This window comes from Arachis ipaensis, chromosome B08 (assembly GCF_000816755.2).
Source record: "Arachis ipaensis cultivar K30076 chromosome B08, Araip1.1, whole genome shotgun sequence".
In the NCBI taxonomy this organism is placed as follows: Eukaryota; Viridiplantae; Streptophyta; class Magnoliopsida; order Fabales; family Fabaceae; genus Arachis; species Arachis ipaensis.
Genome location: NC_029792.2, coordinates 14,866,829 through 14,887,416, shown reverse-complemented (window position 1 = coordinate 14,887,416; position 20,588 = coordinate 14,866,829). Strand labels below are relative to the sequence as shown.

The 20,588-nt window shown below is 35.9% G+C and overlaps 1 protein-coding gene across 5 annotated transcripts; it reads left to right on the top strand.

The window, feature by feature from the left end:
• LOC107613476 (calcium/calmodulin-regulated receptor-like kinase 1) lies at nt 335-4,846 on the top strand. 5 transcript variants are annotated; one of them, XM_016315485.2, is made up of 8 exons: nt 335-578; nt 1,378-1,754; nt 2,551-2,704; nt 2,973-3,099; nt 3,372-3,457; nt 3,559-3,630; nt 3,845-4,045; nt 4,167-4,846. In XM_016315485.2, exons 2-8 carry the CDS (start codon nt 1,435-1,437, stop codon nt 4,512-4,514), a joined length of 1,308 nt encoding a protein of 435 aa, XP_016170971.1. In that variant the 5' UTR covers nt 335-578; nt 1,378-1,434; the 3' UTR covers nt 4,515-4,846. The 5 variants fall into 5 exon arrangements, with proteins under 5 accessions (XP_016170971.1, XP_020964629.1, XP_020964628.1 ...); XM_021108970.1 differs by lacking the exon at nt 335-578 and adding an exon at nt 589-760; XM_021108969.1 differs by lacking the exon at nt 335-578 and adding an exon at nt 774-913.

Sequence of the window (20,588 nt, the reverse complement as noted above, 5' to 3'; positions counted from 1 at the left end):
ATTTTACATAGAAGTACATAAAAATTATTATTTTTAAAGATTTTATTATTTATAAATGATATTTATTAGCTTTGTTAGGGAATTTATACAAACTTTTTGGTAGCATACTTATGTATATTTATATGAATTTATACGGAAAGATTGATATGCTTTATTTATTTATTTAATTAAGAAGTGACTATTTGTAGATTTTCAAAATTTAGATCATGAAGGACTAATTTATTCTCAAATTTTTTAATCAGGATTTATTATTTTAATTAATTCTATAGCATCTATATTATTTTATTTTATTTTTTGCTATAATTTTGTAGTATGCTGCTTATGTATGCAAGTTTTACTTGTTTTTGTCTTTTGTCTTCTCAAACTCAAAATTCTGCAACTAAAAAACTCGCTCCTCCTTCTTCTTTAGATTCCTTTCTCTCATCTTTGTTCTTGGAATCTCATTCACTAGTTACTACACTTAACTTCTCTTTTAGCAACGGTTCCACAAAACCCGCAACTCCTTTCAGTTCAGCTTTTCATCATCATTACTTTCTTATTATTTATTTAGCTATTTATTTATTTCCAAATTTTAACAGGTGAGCTTGTGTTCTCATTTCTCAAGGTTATATGGTTTTCTTAGAAACACGTTTTTTGGGGTCAAACCTGAACCTTCTTTGCTGTCAGTGTTTTCAAATTCGATCTGTCTCTGACACTGTTCAAGGAACGTGCTTTGTTTTGTGTCTTTTTGTGGCTGCTTAAGAAGTACATATAGATATAGGTACTTGCTTTTGGTACTATAGACATGTTTGGTTGCTGAGAAAATAAGCTGAGTGGGAAGAAAGAAAAGGGTTGCCAATTTTTTGTTAAAAAAGTGTTCTTTGTGTTTGGTCAAATGCCTGTGTTAATCCAAGCTGGGATTTTCATTAATGGGGTTTGTGCCTTTTCTGATCTTGGATGAATGGGAAAAAGCAGATCAAGTGTTTGATATAAAGGATTGAACTGCATTTGCATCAGTTTTGGATTTTCTTTTGCTGTGTGAAAGTGATTTTTTTAATTTATTTTTGTAAATTTTTTTATGGATTTGACTATTGGGGGGTGCATGATGTGTGATGGATTGTATAGGTAAATTATTCTTATCCTATTATTATGTGCTTGGTTGTTCAATTCAACCAAGTAATGCTAAGGTCAAGCTTTGATTTTTAATGTTTCTAGACTTTGTTTTTATGTGAATGACTTTGAAACTTGAAATTGAGAGTCCTATTAATTAGCCTAGGATTGACCAATTCAAATATGATGAACCAAGCACCACGCATGATTTAGTTACTAGTGGCATTTTGATTTGATATATTTTGTTGTGTGAATGTGACTAATGCAACTTTTTGGTGGATTTTACAGGTTTGTCAATGGACTGGATGATCAATAGCAATAGGGATTAGCAGAAGAATAGAGAAAATGAAAGAGGAATCAACAGGACTAATCATTGGGATCTCCATAGGTGTAGTTATTGGAGTTGTTCTTGCAATTTCTGCACTTTTCTGCTTTAGATACCATAGGAAGCGTTCACAGATTGGGAACAGCAGTTCCAGGAGGGCAGCCACCATACCGATTCGCGCAAATGGTGCCGATTCGTGTACTATTCTCTCGGACTCAACCTTAGGTCCAGAATCACCTGTGAAGGCCGCGTCGCGAAATGGGGGCATGTCCTTCTGGCTTGATGGATTTAAGAAGAGTAGCATGGTTTCAGCATCTGGTATACCAGAATATTCTTACAAGTATGTTTCTTCCTGTAGTGAATTTGCTTTCTCATGTCCTATTCTTTTTGGTTTTGAGAATTTACTGTGAATTCTGCTACATTTTCATGCCATAAGAGTTGAGAACATGGTAGGCCGGATTATATTGCAAGGCTCCCACTTAGCAGGGCCTTTGATTTGTACCTGTGATACTGAACTCCAGTCACAAGGCAGTAATCCTAGGTTGCATTTGGATTCTGTCTCAGAAAAATGAGTTGTGTCCAAAATCTCAGTATCTCTTCTCACATACAGGATTCAAATGCAGCCTGATGATCCTTTCATTCGGTAGTCTAGAATTCTAGATAGCAATTTAAACTGAGAGATCCTGAACTTTCGCTATATTACTAGTACGAACTAGTACACTTGCCAGAGACATATCAATGTTGTGGCAAAACTCACCTCATCAAAATGTCCTTTGGGATTATGTGTGAAAACCAGCCCTCTGATCTATTTTCTTCCACTTGTATGAGGAATGTGAAATGGTCCATGTAGGATTGTGTTAAATCACTGCAATAGTTCTGGTCTTAAGTTGTGCCCTTTTTGCAAGCGCTTGATCCAATCCTACCATTATAGCTGTTAAGATAGAAGCTTTGATTGCTATAGGCATTTGACTGATCATATCTAATCATAAATTACATAATCTGTTTCAAAACTTTGGTGTCCACTAATGGATTCTGTAAGTGAGGTTTCCATGCCCTAATGGATTCTGTAAGTGAGGTTTACATGCCATTATCCTTTTCTTCTTTCATTCTGTTTAATGCTTTTATTTGCATTCTAGGGATTTGCAGAAAGCAACCTATAATTTTACAACACTCATAGGACAAGGTGCTTTTGGTCCTGTTTATAAAGCTCAGATGTGTACTGGGGAGACTGTTGCGGTTAAAGTTCTTGCAACAAATTCCAAGCAAGGGGAAAAAGAATTTCACACTGAGGTAAAGATGGTTACTGATAACAGTTTCTCAACTATAGCCATGGAGTAACCCAATTCCACTAACAGAATTAGTCCATGTTTCATAACAAAACTCTGATTGATGAAATTTATGCTAAATGTTCTAGCTCGATAAATGTATGAATGTATAACCATCCTTTTGAAGAGTTAAAATATTGGAACCATGTTTATTACTATATGTAAGTACTGAATTATATTGTTTTATTTTCTGCAATTGAGTAATTTGTTTTTGTTCTGTCAATATTGGTTAGGTTATGTTGTTGGGAAGGTTGCATCATAGAAACCTGGTCAATTTGGTTGGATATTGTGCAGAAAAGGGGCAACATATGCTTGTATATGTTTACATGAGTAAAGGCAGCTTGGCTTCCCACTTGTACAGTAAGTTGTTTTTGTCTTTGTCTATCTTTATTCTCTTTGGTCTGAGAAATTGTAAGTCCTGAATTTCATTAGTTAGTCACTTTTCTTGGCAACGATCCAAGTTTGTTTAGTTTCTGGCATTGTTAGAACCAAGTGATTCTACTCATAATCCCCGAATTTCTCTTATTTAATCTGACATATATTAATATATAGCACTTACTTATCAAGCTTTACTGTTGTATTGCATATTCAATAGCAAATGAATAAATACTTTCTTTATTTCTCTTTCTCAGGCGAAGAGAATGGGACGCTGGGTTGGGATTTGAGGGTGCACATAGCTTTAGATGTAGCAAGAGGCTTGGAATATCTTCATGATGGAGTAAGTATCATCCATGTCATAACTCATAAGCCCTAAGATCATTCAGCTTTGTGTATTTTGGTCATGATTGTTCTTGTTCTTGTTGTTTTTTGTCACTTCAGGCAGTTCCTCCTGTAATCCATAGAGATATCAAGTCTAACAATATTCTCTTGGACCAGTCGATGCGAGCCAGGGTATGTTCTTGTTAATCATCACCTTCATCACACAGAAAGTACTTTCTCAGTGATGGTAGCAAATAAAAAGGGAATTAATATAGTAACTAACAAAAACTTAGACGAATTAAGGTCGCGCAGATAGAATGATCATGAAAATATGTAGTTAATTTAGTCATTTGTTGTTACTCAGGATGATTCTTAGTTTCTTACTATGTAATTCTGAATCAAACAGGTTGCTGATTTTGGACTTTCAAGAGAAGAGGTGGTAGATAAACAGGCAGCAATTCGCGGAACCTTTGGATACCTTGATCCTGAGTATATATCTTCGGGAACATTCACTAAGAAGAGTGATGTTTATAGTTTCGGTGTGTTGCTCTTTGAACTTATAGCTGGAAGAAATCCACAGCAAGGTCTAATGGAATATGTTGAACTTGTAAGACCTCTCTCTTGAAGTGAACAATGTCAAAGTCAAGATCATTGTTGTAGATTCTAGACAAGTTATGCATAATTCATTCCTTTATTATCCTAATGAATACTATTTCTTTGATGATTAGGCGGCAATGAACACGGATGGAAAAGTTGGTTGGGAGGAGATTGTTGATTCTAGGCTAGAGGGTAAGTGTGACTTTCAAGAGCTCAATGAAGTCGCGGCCCTTGCCTATAAGTGCATCAACCGTGCTCCGAGGAAGCGGCCGTCCATGAGGGACATCGTGCAGGTGCTGACGAGGATTGCGAAGTCTCGGCACCACAGGAATCATCACCACCACAAAAAGTCCTTGTCAGCAACAACAGCAGATGAAGTTTCCATTGATGTTGATAATCAAGACACCAAGGTTACTGCTGTTTCTCAGCACAGGAGAGAAGAGTCTATAGATAGTGCAGCTGACATGTATGATGTGTAGAATATTGTTTTTTTTTTTTATTTTTTTTATTTTGCATTTATTTTTGTGTTATATTTTCAGTTTTGGTGTTTGGCATTGGATATATGACCATGGTCTTAACTAGACATTTTAGTCCTGAGTGATTTAATTATTGATGCTTGGCATCATCTTTTGTAATTTTGTGTATCATTTTTCTTTCATTTTTTGGTTCCTTGTCTCACCTAATTTCTGTTATCTTGCTGAAATGACAATCCAAAATTTGTATATTTATAATGCAATTGAAGTCATAGGGAAACAACTTAGGTTCCATCCCCACTGAATTAACAATCTATATGTAATTTTGGTTCCTTGTCTCACCTAGTTTCTGCTTGAGATTTTATATTCTATATGATGATTAAATTAATATTTGTTATAGTTGTACTTGTTAAGCTCTGCTAGTGTACCAATTTCATTATTCAAATTGAATAAACTCAATGAAGATTTGGATCAGTTAAGGTGAAATCAAGTAGTTTGATATCTCTTTTTAAGTTTTTATTGCCATAAAAGTTTGATCAATTTAATCACAAATTAAAGTGCAAAATAAAAAAGGATTGTTCTCCCAATAATCAATATTAAATGTTAACATCACTTTTGGGATTTTGCTTGATTTGCTATTTTTTTTTTCACTTTTAGGATTCATCAAGGATCGAACTCTTGACTTTTTGGATATAGAGCTCTGATAGACTGATACCATGTCATGAAACCACTCATCGCAAAAGTTTAAGCTAATAGGAGAAGGTAACACTAATGGTTATATCTCTAACAAACGTAATTACGTAAACCTTCTTCCTCAACGTAAACCTTTTTCGATCTGCATTGCAATTTTCTTCTCTGTTGCTCCTCGTTCTTGTTCGTTTTCTTCTATGCTATTTGTCGTTGTTCTTCGTTTGCTTCTTCGATCTCCATTGCATTTATCTTCTGCCTATTCTTCTTTGTTTTCTTTTTCGATCTGCATAGGATTTATCTTCTTTGTTTTCATATTTTAATAGCCTATCAAAGAATGATTCAACTTCAAATCAGTTGAATAAGAGCGATTTGAATTATTCTTCTGAATCGAATCAAACGAACGAGGTTTGGATTATTCAATTTTGAATTGAATTGAATGGAATGCAATTGCTAAATTCTAGATGCCTGTGTTTTGAATTAAATTGAATGAAATCTCTAAATTCTAGACACAGGTCTTTCGAATTTGATTTTATATATACAATGTTCGGTTCATTTAGCATTGTACATTGATTTTGTTTAGAGGAGTATTTTTTGGTTCATTTTAGACGCAGGTGTTGTAAATTTTAATTTATATAATGGACAATGCTCGGTTCATTTAGTGCTATACAATAGTTTCACACTAATAATATTTTCGGTTTATTCTGGATGTAGCTGTTCCAATTCAAATTTTTATAATGGACAATACTGTAACACCCTACTATACTTAATCTTATGCTTAAGTCATAAGACTGAGATAGTATGGTATTACGACTTCTAAAAGTAAAAATATATACATAATAATAAGGAAAAAATACTCAACTAGGAGTCTTGAAAAACAGGTAAAACAAATTCACAAAAAGAAAAGCGCAATGATAAACCACTATTTTATGGTTTATCTTATGCTCAATTGAGTAGTTTTTATCAAGTCTTTGCACACTTATTCATATGATTTGCATGATTTTACAATTCCTTCCCAATTTTATTCTATGGTTGAAAACTTGCTTCCTAGAAGTCTTTAATTTGTGTATTTTAATTCTCCTTTATACCATTCGATGCCGTGATCTGTGTGTTATGTGTTTCAGGCTTTATAGGGGAGGAATGACTTAGAGAATGGAGAGGAAGCTTGCAAAAATAGAAGGAGCACAAGAAATAAAGGAGACAACTAGCGAGCATCGACGCGCACGCATGGCTCACGCGTGCGCGTGATCTGGAGATTTTCACAGCGACGCGTGCGCGTACCTGACGCGTACGCGTGGATTGGAGTTCTGCAAGACGACGCGTGCGCGTGCCTGACACGTACGCGTGACATGCGCGATCTGCAGAATTAACAGAAAACGCTGAAGGCAATTTCTGGCCGGGTTTTGACCCAGTTTTCGGCCCAGAAACACAGACTAGAGCCAGAGAACATGCAGAGACTCAACACACATTCTCATTAGCACAATTTTAGGTTTTTAGATGTAGTTTTTAGAGAGAGAGGCTCTCTCCTCTCTCTTAGGTTTTAGGATTAGGATTTCTTCGTCTTTTCAATTCCAGGTTCAATGTTCCTTTAATTTAACTTCTCTTCTACTTTTTTATTTATTCCCTTTATTGATTACTTTATGTTGCTATTTGGTTTATAAATTCTCATATTTAATTTGACTTTCTATTTAATACAATTTGAGGTATTTCAGATTTATGATTGCTTTCTTCAAATTATGTTATTGATGCTTTTAATTTAATTTAGATTTCTCCCCTTTTGGCTTTGGTTGAGTAATTTGTGACACTTGAGTTATCAAACTCCTTTGTTGATTGATAATTAGAATTTGCTGATTGATTTGGATCCCTCTAAAGCTAGTCTTTCCTCAGGAGTTGACTAGGACTTGAGGAATCCCATTGATTAGTCCACTTGACTTTCCTTTATTTAGTAAAGGTTAACTAAGTGGGAGCAATAAACAATTCTCATTACAATTGATAAGGATAACTAGGATGAGATTTCCAGTTCTTATACCTTGCAATGGTTTTCATGATAATTAATTTACTTTCTTGCCAATTTATTTCCTTGTTCCCTATTTCAAAAACCCAAAAAGATACTTTTCCATAACCAATAATAAATCATACTTTCCTGCAATTCCTTGAGAGACGACCCGAGGTTTAAATACTTTGGTTATAAATTTTATTGGGTTTGCTTAAGTGACAACTAAAGTTTTTGTATGAAAGGATTCTCTGTTGGTTTAGGAACTACACTTACAACATGATTACTTTTATGAAATTCTTTACTAGCAAGAATCCGATCGTCAAAATGGCGCCGTTGCTGAGGAATTGCAAACGTGTGCCTTATTATTGGTTATTGTAAATATTTGCTTTTTCGTTTCTTTGTTAGTGTTTCTAGTTTTAGGAGTTTATTTTCATTAATTTTTATTAGTTTTTATTTTCTTTAGATACTATGAATTCTCACCCCTCTGATTTTAAGTTTGGTTCCAATGTTGTTGTAAGGAATGAAAGCTATAATGAGAACAGGCATCAAGGTTGGAAGAATAAAAAATGAGAGGAGCCACAAGGATTTGATCAACCCTCTTGGCAACAACCCCCTCCAATGCGCTATAACCAACAACCATTATATAATGCATACCAAGACAATAGTTATGGTGGACCTTTTCGTGACAACCAACCTCCACCAAATTACTATGGTCAAGAGCCATTCCAGGGTGCATATCAAGATGATGAATATGGTGGACCCCTTGTAGTTACCAACAAGCCCCACCATATGTTTATGAACCACCTCCCCAACAGACCTTTGAACTACCATACTCATAAGCCCCTTTACACTATTCACCTCAATATGATCCTAATCCTTATCCACCACACCAACCACCATATGAACCACACCCAGAACCACCACCTCAATATTCACCATCTCCATATCCTTATCAAGAAGAACAACCTTCGTATTATGAGCCATCTCTCCCAACAAATGAACCCTCCTATCCACCCCAACCTCCATTGGATAACAACACACTCATCTCTAACATCATTGGTCTCACCTCTACACTCCAAAATCTTATATCCCGTATGAACCAATTCTCTACCTCCAATATTCAACCCTCAAGCTCTAGTGCACTTCTTTTTCAACCACATAATGATCTTTCCATCCCATCACCATCCTCCATGGAAGAGCACCCACATCCATCAATCTAAGAGCAAGATGATCCCAATTATGCTATTGATATGGAACAAGAAAGAAGGAATCATCTTCACGAATTTATACTTCATAAGAAGCTAGAGGAGGCCCTAAGGGTAGCGGTAGGAGAGACCCTTGAAGATGAAAGAATAGTTGAAAGGAGTTGACTAGGACTTGAGGAATCTCATTGATTAGTCCACTTGACTTTCCTTTATTTAGTAAGGATTAACTAAGTGGGAGCAATAAACAATTCTCATCACAATTGATAAGGATGACTAGGATGAGTTTCCAGTTCTTATACCTTGCAAGGGTTTTCATAATTATTAATTCACTTTCTTGCCAATTTATTTCCTTGTTCCCTATTTCAAAAACCCAAAAAGATACTTTTCATAACCAATAATAAATAATACTTCCCTGCAATTCCTTGAGAGACGACCCAAGGTTTAAATACTTCGGTTATAAATTTTATTGGGTTTGCTTAAGTGACAACCAAAGTTTTTGTACGAAAAGATTCTTGTTGGTTTAGAAACTATACTTGCAACGAGAATTTATTTGTGAAATTCTTTACCATCAGGAATCCATTTGTCACGCAACGCTCGAGGAATCGAATTACTTGTGTGTTAAGAAACCTAAAAGGAAGAGATAAAGATAAATAAGAGAGAAAAGGAAAGCCAAGGAAACAACATAACTAGCTCCTGACTCAGCCTGCGAAGCTAAGGCTGGCCGGAGGGTATATATATACATATAAACATACATAAGTGTCTCCAAAATATACCAAAATATCAAAGTAAACTCTTATCTCTCTCTCAACCTCTAAAAAGAGCAGTGTACATAAGTTACTTGGAGAGTAAGCTAAACATATATAAACATATATACAAACAGAAACCAAAATACACCCAAGGACTACTTCGCTTCCCAGGATCCAGACGCTTAGCGAGGAGCCTCTCGACCTGCATCTGAAAAATAACAATACAATATGGAATGAGAACCGGAGGTTCTCAGCATGGTAAAAGTGCCACGCTTATAATAAATAAGGTCCTGAGAATGCCATAGGCAATCCTAGAACTCCGTTATTCAGTTATTCAACTTAAGTACTAAACAAAAGCCATCAACAGGGGTAGGTATTCTAAATCTACCTAACTTACTCAAGTTCAATCCTCACCTAACACCAAACCATTTCTCCATCTCCTCCATCCCTCCATCATCCATAATGTAACAGGAACAAGAAACCAAACAAGTTCACGCACAAGTAATGAGCAGATAGTACAAATAGCAAGTATAACAGGTAGCAGGTGATAAATATCAATTAGGCAAACCCAGGAAATGCATAGCAATCAAAACAAACAAATGCTTATGATGCATGCCTTTTCTACGGCTGATGGGGCCCATCTGTCGGTTATCCAGCCAACCCGACAAGTCCGAAAACCTTAGACTGTCCCCCGTCGCGCATCCCCAAGAGTTTATGTATAGAGTTCATATTCAATCATCATATAAATCACTCAATAGGGGCTATCCATACCTGGGAATTTATACGTGCCCGGTCACCCTTACGACGTAGGGTCAACAGAGTATCGAGATTTAACCTGGAATACGTGGTGGCGAGCCATGATTTTTACCCAGGAAAACTCGTATCTCAGATATCATTATTCATAAGCCATGGCAATTCCATTATCAATATAACATCACTTATCAAGCCTTAGCGTTAAACTTCGCTAACATACTCATTTCCTTCATAAACGCCACCATTTACAACTTTCTTCACCCTCAAGATATCTTATTTTTCTAGCTTCTTTTATCCACTGGACCTAAAACTATACTTTAAACCTTAAAGGAAGAAAATAGAGGTTTAGGAGTGGAAAATTGGTTCAAAAACAATAAAACCCGGTTTTTGTAGCAGGCAACATCTACGCGTACGCGTAGGTACATCAAGTCACGCGTACGCATGCCTCTCACGCATGCATCACCAAAATTCCATTCCACACGTACGCGTACGCGTGGATGAGCGTTTTTCCAAAAAAAAATTTGGCATAATGCCTTGCAAGCTTACAGTAACCAGATTTTAACCCCTGCTTCATAGTCTCATGTATCAATTTTCCATTGTCCATAACTTTCTCCTCAAAATTCCGTTTTTCACAAAATTAACGTCGTTTAAAAATTTACAAAACCATCTTTCATTTGCAATAAACCACAACTCAATCGGAATTTTGAGGAGTAATTTATGGACTTCCAAAGTTCATCAAAAACTGATTTTTAACTAATTTCCAACCAAACCTCATTTTTATCAACTTAAGTTTCTTACCATTAAAACTTGCAATATGATACCATACCAACTCAATTCATCAACAACCATTACCAATATAACCTTTAACCAACTCAACAAACCTTGATCATCAATAATTATCCACATTTATTCCATACATCAATGACCCTGCATTTGTTTATATCAACTTTTCACATATACCAACCTTCATCATGTATTTATCAATATTCCATCAACATATACCAATTAAATGCCATTAACATAAATCAACCCTTTATACACATTAATTCATCAACTTCACATAACAACTCTTTATTAACAAATACCAACTATAATCCATCAACATATCAACATCAACACAACCCACTATAACCAAGTCCAAGAGCATAAAATTAATAACCACAACACCTCATAATTTCAATATATGTTCATCAACGACTCATTCCAACAACATTACAAAACTACTCTTTAAATGCAATTAACAATTCAACTTATCATATGGTTCCTCTAACCAAAGTTTTCACAACACTGTAAATATTAAACGTGCGAAACTTAAACCATACCTTAGCCGATCACTTAGTTTCACCCAGGGCAGCCTCACAACACAAATCACAGCCCTTCCAAACTTAATTAAAATAGCCACAAAATAAGCTTTGATCACCAATAAGCCTCCAAGTACTCCCAACTCAATTCCAATGCATATATATAAATGACTCAATTCACTCCTAATCCACATATATATCCAAGTTCATGTTTTTCATCAATAAATCAAAAATTGGCTAGGATTTAGGTTGTTCTTACCGTACCCATTGATGATTGGAGTGCAACCCAACAATTATTCAATTTTAGTTTGCACCTAAACCACAAAAATTATCAAAATCACTCAAAACCTCAATAATTTTCGTGTAGAAAAGGGGCACAGAGAACTAGAAATGAATTGGTGAGAAACTTACCACTTTGTTTGGATAAAATTGAAGAGGACTTCGAGACGAACGCGTGGCCGCAAACGGCTTGTCAATCAGAGCTCCAGATCAAAAGTTATGATGAATTGAAAATTGATAAGGGTTTAGGTTTTGGTGGCTTTGCTTTTCTTCAATCTCTCTTCTCGGCGCTGGAAGGGAAACAAATAATGGGAAGTGGCTGAAATGATGATTATATATATTGCGCCCACGGGCCCGGTTCAGGGTTGGTTCAACCGGTTCGGCCTAATCTTGGGCCGAATTCTTTGAAATTAGTGTCGAAATTCTCATTTTGAAGAGCTCTATCTTATTTTGGTATTAGTTTTGCATTATTAATCTTCCTAATTAAAATTCGATTTATTGACTAATTATTTTCTGATTTTAGCGGGGTTTACATCCTACCTACCTAATTAGGAATTTTTGCCCTCAAAATTCAAGCTCAGCTATCTGAGAAGAAGTGTGGGTAGTCCTTCCACCTGTCCGATTCGAGTTCTTAAGTACGTTTTCCACTTCCAGTTTCACTTTTTACATCCTCTAGTACGTAACTTCTACTCTGCCTAATTTTTTGGCCATGGTATCTTATTATATATCCTAATCGAGGTTACTCGAAGCGTGAAATCCTTCCCCAATTGCACTGGTTCAAGTTCTAATATGTGATTGACATTAGAAGTGTACTCCTAAAGTTGTGATGTAAGTTGAGATGTGTTACATGGTACCAGTTTAGAAGATATAGGGTAGAGTTACCTGATATGCTACTGGCCTAATTCTCTTCGGAATCCGACAAGTCCGCCCTTGCCATTATCCTAGGTCCCAAAACACTTTGGTTTCAATACCTTCATCTTGACTCACTCACTGATTCCAACTTGTTAAAGTAACCTTCTCAAGTTCAGGACTTCCTTGGTTCATGTAATTCTTTTGTCAGTTTTTCATAGTAAGATTGTTAACTTGAATTTGCGTAGCTCTTCTCCACTGTCTCGGCTATTAAATTCAGGAACTAAGGTATTCGATGCTCTAGTTTTTAACAATACGGTAGTATTTAGCGCTCTGTGAAGCTCCATCTTCTCCTTTAATCCTCGACAATCTAATACGAAATTGATAATTACTCTTCCTTACTTCGATGTAGAATCTTCAATGGTTGCAGCATTCCAAATAGTTTCTGGTGGTCCTCTTTTACTTTCTCATGCTTTAACACGCCATTACATGCATTGCCACTTTATTCTTTATTTCTGATATCCCAAAAACATCCTCTTTGATTCATGATACGTCTTGGCAGCTTCACGGTAAATTCGAAAATCCTTTCTCGTAAGTTTCGGACAATAATTTCTCGTCTCAACTTCCGATTTAGACACGTAACTCCTTCTCGGTATCTTCTTGATTCAACAGGTTTCAATACTTTTGGTAGCTCCTTATCACTATTATTGCACTCCCTAATCCCTTGACCCTACGATCTCAATTTTTGCATTTGCATTAGGCATATAAATCTCTTTTTAATTCTCCTTTGTTTACCGAACTTCGATATCTTTAGCGGCTTCTTATTGTCTCGCTATGCGTTCCGCATCTCGTCGATACCATGTTGTAAATTGGTAATGAACTTAGTCCGACATTTTCACTCTACACTCTCATTCTCCCACTTAGAACTTCAACTCATCTAATATTTTCTCCTTTCAAATTAACGTCCAAGAATCCCTTATAAACTTCTTGTTTAAGGCGTCTATTACAACCTCATGATGTTGCATCAGCACACTTCTTAAGTCCTCCAATAATGCATCGTAGTAATTTCTTAAATGGTCCAGTAGGCTTAAGTGATAATACAAGCATTGGCATAAAGATCAATCTTCTTTCCATGGCTCGAAGGCTTCCAGCGTATCCTAGTATTTCATTCACACGGTGCACCTCATTGCATCTATTTAGTCACGAGCGATACGATCGGTGAGGATTAAGGTTTTTGAATTCCCTTGTAATGTTGCTGGTTTACTTTCATGTTCCAAAATCTTGCTCTAAAGGATTGGCACTCTAATAATTGCATCTAAGAGTTATGCGTGACGCAAAATCTAATACGAGTTTATTTTTCAAAGAAAAGTTATGTTCAAAGGAATGAACGAGTAGCACGAACGGTGTTCACCAGAATTCAAAAGAAAGTCTTACATACAGTTAACCGGAGTTGTACAGAACTAATGGGATGCACAAGAAGAGAAACCTAGTTGCATTTTAGGAAAGAAGCTCGAATCAAAGCTTAAATAGAAAGATAAGGCATGTCGGATTGTATAGGTTCTAGTTGGCTTGAAAGGAATACGAGTTTACACAAGGGGGCAATTTCACGCACCGCAGATCACCAGGACTCAAAAATTATGTGATTATATTAGGATGAGTTCAGGCTGAATTCAAAAGAGACAAACTTTGTACAAGTAAGGAACAAGATTGGAAGAACAATGAGTTGGGCTTTTACAGAAGAAGGTTCAAGATAGGACTTTCAATGGAGGCTATAAAAAAAGGTTAGATTAAGTCGTGAAGATTAGTTGGCACGCGCTCGCAAAGAAACACTTAGTTGGACGATCCTCTCTTCCAGTACTCTCTTTAACTCGATCTTGAACTTTACTGATTCTAATAATGTCTTCACTTGTGGTGCAATCAAACACTGATCCGATCTTTGACACTATGCCTATGACAAAATCACGCTCTCTCTAAGGTGAAAATTCTGGTACATCTTTAAGAACGGTCTTGGAAACTCTCTCGTATAGGAATTCGGTCTCACCTCTACTTGTCTCTTGATCAATTAACAACTAAAAGTTGAACTTGCTCTATTCCTTTTTCTTGAAATCTTAACGTCACTGGATTTCAAACGATAACTCCGTATAGCTCTCAATGGTTCTAATTCTGTAGGTATAATTCACTCGGCTTCCATTTCGTCATTCTAATTCTTATCTTTCAAGAACCTAGCCTCTCATCTAAGTTAGCTAAGTATCGCTCCATCTCAACATCTAGTAGTCTTTGACTAACCATCGGCTTGGACTCCATGGTCATCAAAACTTGTCGTGCTTCACAAATGGTTCATACATATATTAATGATATGCAAGGTAGTTAAAAACTCAACTGCTAGCTTATGGTTACCTCGGGTCTGAAGATCGGATTCGATTGCATCCCGGTGTTTCTTGTGTGGACAGTCTCGAGCTATATGCCCAGACTTCCCGCACTTGCAACATACGCCTAGTCCGGCTCTATGCGGCTCATCCGGAGTAGTCTCTCCATAGCCTTCCTGTAATATTGCTGACTTCATGGAGTAATGTTCTGCGAATTGAATTTTCATAACCAATTCAGGGAAGTTCGTTAACCTTTGTGAACTCACGCAGTTGAAGATGTCTCTTCTAAGCCCTTTCTCATACTGAACACACTTCCACGCCTCATAGTCGGCTGAGTTTCCTTGACAAACTCTTGAGAGATGACACAAGTTGTCGAATTCACGGGTATAGTCAGCAACAAACATATTTTCTTGCTTAAGTTGCATTAACTCAAATTCTTTTGCAATGCGAATCGCATGTAAGAAATATTTTCCGTAAAATTTCGTCTTGAATTTACTCCAAGGGATATCTGTTAACTCCATCTGCAAGGTGTGATATAACCCCTGCCACCATTTCTGAGCATCTCCCTCTAACATGTAAGTCACTATTTCCACCGACTGTTTTTCCGGTATGTGCTGAGTGTATAAGGATCTCTCCACATCTCGAAACCACCGATCAGCCTCCAACGCATTGGCATTTCCGTTAAACCGGGGTGGACCACTCTTAAGGAAATCAGTAAGGGTCATGAACCTATAGTATTGACCTATATTGCTCGTACCAGCACCCGAGCTTCCATCTCGGGATCCTCACATCGGTTCGGTCCTAGGATTTTCCCTCCAGTTACCTCGTTCGGATCCCCGAGTCAACATTTGGTCCTTGTTCACACCAAACAATTGATATTAAGGTGATCAGTCTCAATATCTCACGTTTAGTGCTTAAGAGTCCCAAATGCATGCTCACGAACATGTATGCTACTTATATCAGTTAGATATCCTACTAGCACATAGACACATACACAAAGAATGCACAGTAGCATATTTAGTCCGTCCTCAGGCTCTATAGGAACGAACTGCTCTGATACCATAATGTAACACCCTACTATACTTAATCTTATGCTTAAGTCATAAGACTGAGATAGTATGGTATTATGACTTATAAAAGTAAAAATATATACATAATAATAAGGAAAAAGATACTCAACTAGGAGCCTTAAAAACGGGTAAAACAAATTCGCAAAAAGAAAAGTGCAATGCTCGAGGAATCGAATTACTTGCATGTTAAGAAACCTAAAAGGAAGAGATAAAGATAAATAAGAGAGAAAAGGAAAGCCAAGGAAATAACATAACTAGCTCCTGACTTAGCCTGTGAAGCTAAGGCTGGCCGGAGGGTATATATATACATATAAACATACATAAGTGTCCCCAAAATACACCAAAATATCAAAGTAAACTCCTATATCTCCTTCAACCTCTAAGAGGAGCAGCGTACATAAGTTACTTGGAGAGTAAGCTAAACATACATAAACATATATACAAACAGAAACCAAAATACACCCAAGGACTACTTCGCTTCCTAAGATCCAGACGCCTAGCGAGGAGCCTCTCGACCTGCATCTGAAAAACAACAATACAATATGAAATGAGAACCGGAGTTTCTCAGCATGGTAAAAGTGCCATGCGTATAATAAATAAGGTCCTGAGAATGGCATAGGCAATCCTAGAACTCCGTTATTTAGTTATTCAACTTAAGTACTAAACAAAAGCCATCAACAGGGGTAGGTATTCTAAATCTACCTAACTTACTCAAGTTCAATCCTCACCTAACACCAAACCATTTCTCCATCTCCTCCATCCCTCCATCATCCATAATGTAACAGGAACAAGCAACCAAACAAGTTCACGCACAAGTAATGAGCAGATAGTATAAATAGCAAGTATAACAGGTAGCAGGTGATAAATATCAATTAGGAAAACCCAAGAAATTCATAGCAATCAAAACAAACAAATGCTTATGATGCATGCCTATTCTACGACTGATGAGGTCCATCTGTCGGTTATCCAGCCAACCCGACAAGTCCGAAAACCTTAGACTGTCCCTCGTCGCGCATCCCCAAGAGTCTATGTATAGAGTTCACATTCAATCATCATATAAATCACTCAATGGGGGCTATCCATACCCGGGAATTTATACGTGACCAGTCACCCTTACGACATAGGGTCAACAGAGTATCGAGATTCAACCTGGAACACGTGGTGGCGAGCCACAGTTTTTACCCAGGGAAACTCGTATCTCAGATATCATTATTCATAAGCCATGGCAATTTCATTATCAATATAACATCACTTATCAAGCCTTAGCGTTAAACTTCGCTAACATACTCATTTCCTTCATAAACGCCACCATTTACAACTTTCTTCACCCTCAAGATATCTTATTTTCCTAGCTTCTTTTGTCCACTGGACCTAAAACTATACTTTAAACCTTAAAAGAAGAAAATAGAGGTTTAGGAGTGGAAAATTGGTTCAAAAACAGTCAAACCCGGTTTTTGCAACAGGCAGCATCCAACGTATGCGTGAGTCATGCATACGCGTGAATATGCACACACGCGTACGCATGCCTCTCGCGCATGCGTCGCCAAAATTCTATGTCACGCGTACGCATACGTGTGGATGAGCATTTTTCCAAAAAAATTTGGCAGAATGCCTTGCAAGCTTGCAGCAACCAAATTTTAACCCCTGCTTCACAATCTCATGTATCAATTTTTCATTGTCCATAACTTTCTTTTCAAAATTCCGTTTTTCACAAAATTAACGTCGTTTAAAAATTTACAAAACCATCTTTCATTTGCAATAAACCACAACTCAATTGGAATTTTGAGGAGTAATTTATGGACTTCCAAAGTTCATCAAAACTGATTTTTAACCAATTTCTAACCAAACCTCATTTTTATCAACTTAAGTTTCTTACCATTAAAACTTTCATTATGATACCATACCAACTCAATTCATCAACAACCATTGCCAATATAACCTTTAACCAACTCAACAAACTTTGATCATCAATAATTATCCACATTTATTTCATACATCAATGACCCTGCATTTGTTTATATCAACTTTTCACCTATACCAACCTTCATCATGTATTTATCAATCTTCCATCAACATATACCAATTAAATGCCATTAACATAAATCAACCCTTCATACACATTAATCCATCAACTTCACATAACAACTCTTTATTAAGAAACACCAACCATAATCCATCAACATATCAACATCAACACAACCCACTATAAGCAAGTCCAAGAGCATAAAATTAATAACCACAATACCTCATAATTTCAATATATGTTCATCAACGACTCATTCCAACAACATTACAAAACTACTCATTAAATGCAATTAACAATTCAACTTATCCTATGGTTCCTCTAACCTAAGTTTTCACAACACCGTAAATATTAAACGTGCGAAACTTAAACCATACCTTGGCCGATCACTTAGTTTCACCCAAGGCAGCCTCACAATACAAATCATAGCCCTTCCAAACTTAATTAAAACAGCCCCAAAACAAGCTTTGATCACCAATAAGCCTCCAAGTACTCCCAACTCAATTCCAATGCATATATATATGACTCAATTCACCCCTAATCCACATATATATCCAAGTTCATGCTTTTCATCAATAAATCAAAAATTGACTAGGGTTTAGGTTGTTCTTACTGTATCCATTGATGATTGGAGTGCAACCCAATAATTATCCAATTTTAGTTTACACCTAAACCACCAAAATTATCAAAATCACTCAAAACCTCAATAATTTTCGTGTAGAAAAGGGGCACAGAGAACTGGAAATGAATTGGTGAGAAACTTACTACTTTGTTTAGATAGAATTGAAGAGGACTCCGAGACGAACGCGTGGCCACAAACGGCTCGTCAATCAGAGCTCCAAATCAAAAGTTATGATGAATTGAAAATTGATAAGGGTTTAGGTTTTGGTGGCTTTACTTTTCTTCAATCTCTCTTCTCGGCGCTAGAAAGGAAACAAATAATGGGAAGTGGCTGAAATGATGATTATATATATTGGGCCCACGTGCCCGGTTCAGGGCTGGTTTGACTGGTTCGGCCCGTTCGGCTTGGGCCGAATTCTTAGAAATTGGTGTCGAAATTCTCGTTTTGAAGAGCTCTATCCTATTTTTGTATTAGTTTTGCATTATTAATCTTCCTAATTAAAATTCGATTTATTGGCTAATTATTTTCCGATTTTAGCGGGGTTTACGAATACTCGGTTCATTTAGTGCTATACAATGGTTTCATATTAATAATATTTTCGGTTTATTCTACCGTTCGGGTGTGTTGTTGATGAACAATTTATCCCAAAAATTGGGATGACTTTCAAGACACTAGAAGAAGCTGAAAAGTTCTATAAAGATTATTCTAAATTTTCCGATTTTTCTACCAAAATAAGGAACACGACTCGGAAGGGAGATGAGATTAAGAATCAACTAATCGTATGCAGTAGAGAAGGGCTCTTGATGTTTAGGTGTTTCTGAAACTGAATACTGATATAATCATTTTTCTTAAATTAGCTTTCTGCAATAGTGCTATCTACACTTTTTTTGGTTCATCTAGTGTATTAATTTCGGTTCATTTGTGTTTTTGGGACTCTTGATATTTGATAAATACCCTGAATTTATTCACTGTGCACCTAGAACAAAACAGCAGTCCAGACAATTTCAACAGATATATACATTAGTAGATTTTCCATTAATATTCACATATATACATTAACATTAGATTTCCATTAACATTTACATTAATATTCATATATATACATTAAAGAAGAAGTATTTGCTTTTTTAAACAAGATAAACAAATTAGTGTTAATTACAACGAGTCAAAGAAACTACAACCTATTTACTATCTATATTGCCAGATGTGAATTTACAAAGAGGGGCTTGAGAAGGCAGCAAATAGCTTGGAGAATCTTATGGCTTCAAATGCCTGAATCACTTGGTCTCTTATTTTGTTAATTTTGTTCGTTGACCGCTGAACCTGATATACTTTGCTTCAACTCCCTCTCCGTCCTCCATCAAGGGTTCTGCTCTAGCATAAACCCTCATTTGGGATATTATTAATCCCTAAAAAGGATATAAAAAATAAAATCAGGCACAATGAGTGATTGAATAAAACGTGATAAACATTCAATTAACAAGAAAAATATTTTCTGCATGCAAATGAACTCAAGTGAACACTTAACGATCAAGTGAATATAAATCACCAACTCCAATGAACCAAACTCCATTCATGTTTGAATAAAACGTGATAAACATTCAATCAGTAAAAAAAATATTTTTGCATGTAAAATAACTCAACTGAACACTTAACAATCAAGTGAATCTAAATCACAAACTCCAATGAACCGAACTCCTTTAATATTTGAATAAAACGTGATAAACATTCAATCAGTAAAAAAAATATTTCTACATGTAAAAGAACTCAACTAAACACTTAACAATCAAGTTAATGTAAATCACCAACTCTAATGAACTAAACTCTATTCATATTTAAATAAAACGTGATAAATATTCAATAAAAAAAAAAATATTTCTGCATACAAAAAAATTCAACTGAATATTTAATAATCAAGTAAATCTAAATCACGAAATCTCAAATATTAACTATATAATTATTCTCATACACAATTATATTTTAGTTACAAATAATAAATAAAAGCACATAGTTATATATATATATCATTTACAGGTCAAACGAAACTTATGTGACTAAAAAAGAGTATATGTAAAATCTATACAAATTTAAATATGTGCCTTATAATTTAGTATTAAGGAAAATATAGAAAGCAACAACAGAGAAAAAGATAGAAGCTAGTTTGTTTTTTTTTTTTTTTTGGT

Bases quoted from the DNA above. Each gene is read 5' to 3' on its own strand.
- LOC107613476 (XM_016315485.2), top strand. From the start codon at position 1,435: ATGAAAGAGGAATCAACAGGACTAATCATTGGGATCTCCATAGGTGTA. The intron at 3,458-3,558 runs GTAAGTATCATC...TTGTCACTTCAG, and splicing joins TGGAATATCTTCATGATGGA to GCAGTTCCTCCTGTAATCCA. The intron at 3,631-3,844 runs GTATGTTCTTGT...TGAATCAAACAG, and splicing joins ACCAGTCGATGCGAGCCAGG to GTTGCTGATTTTGGACTTTC.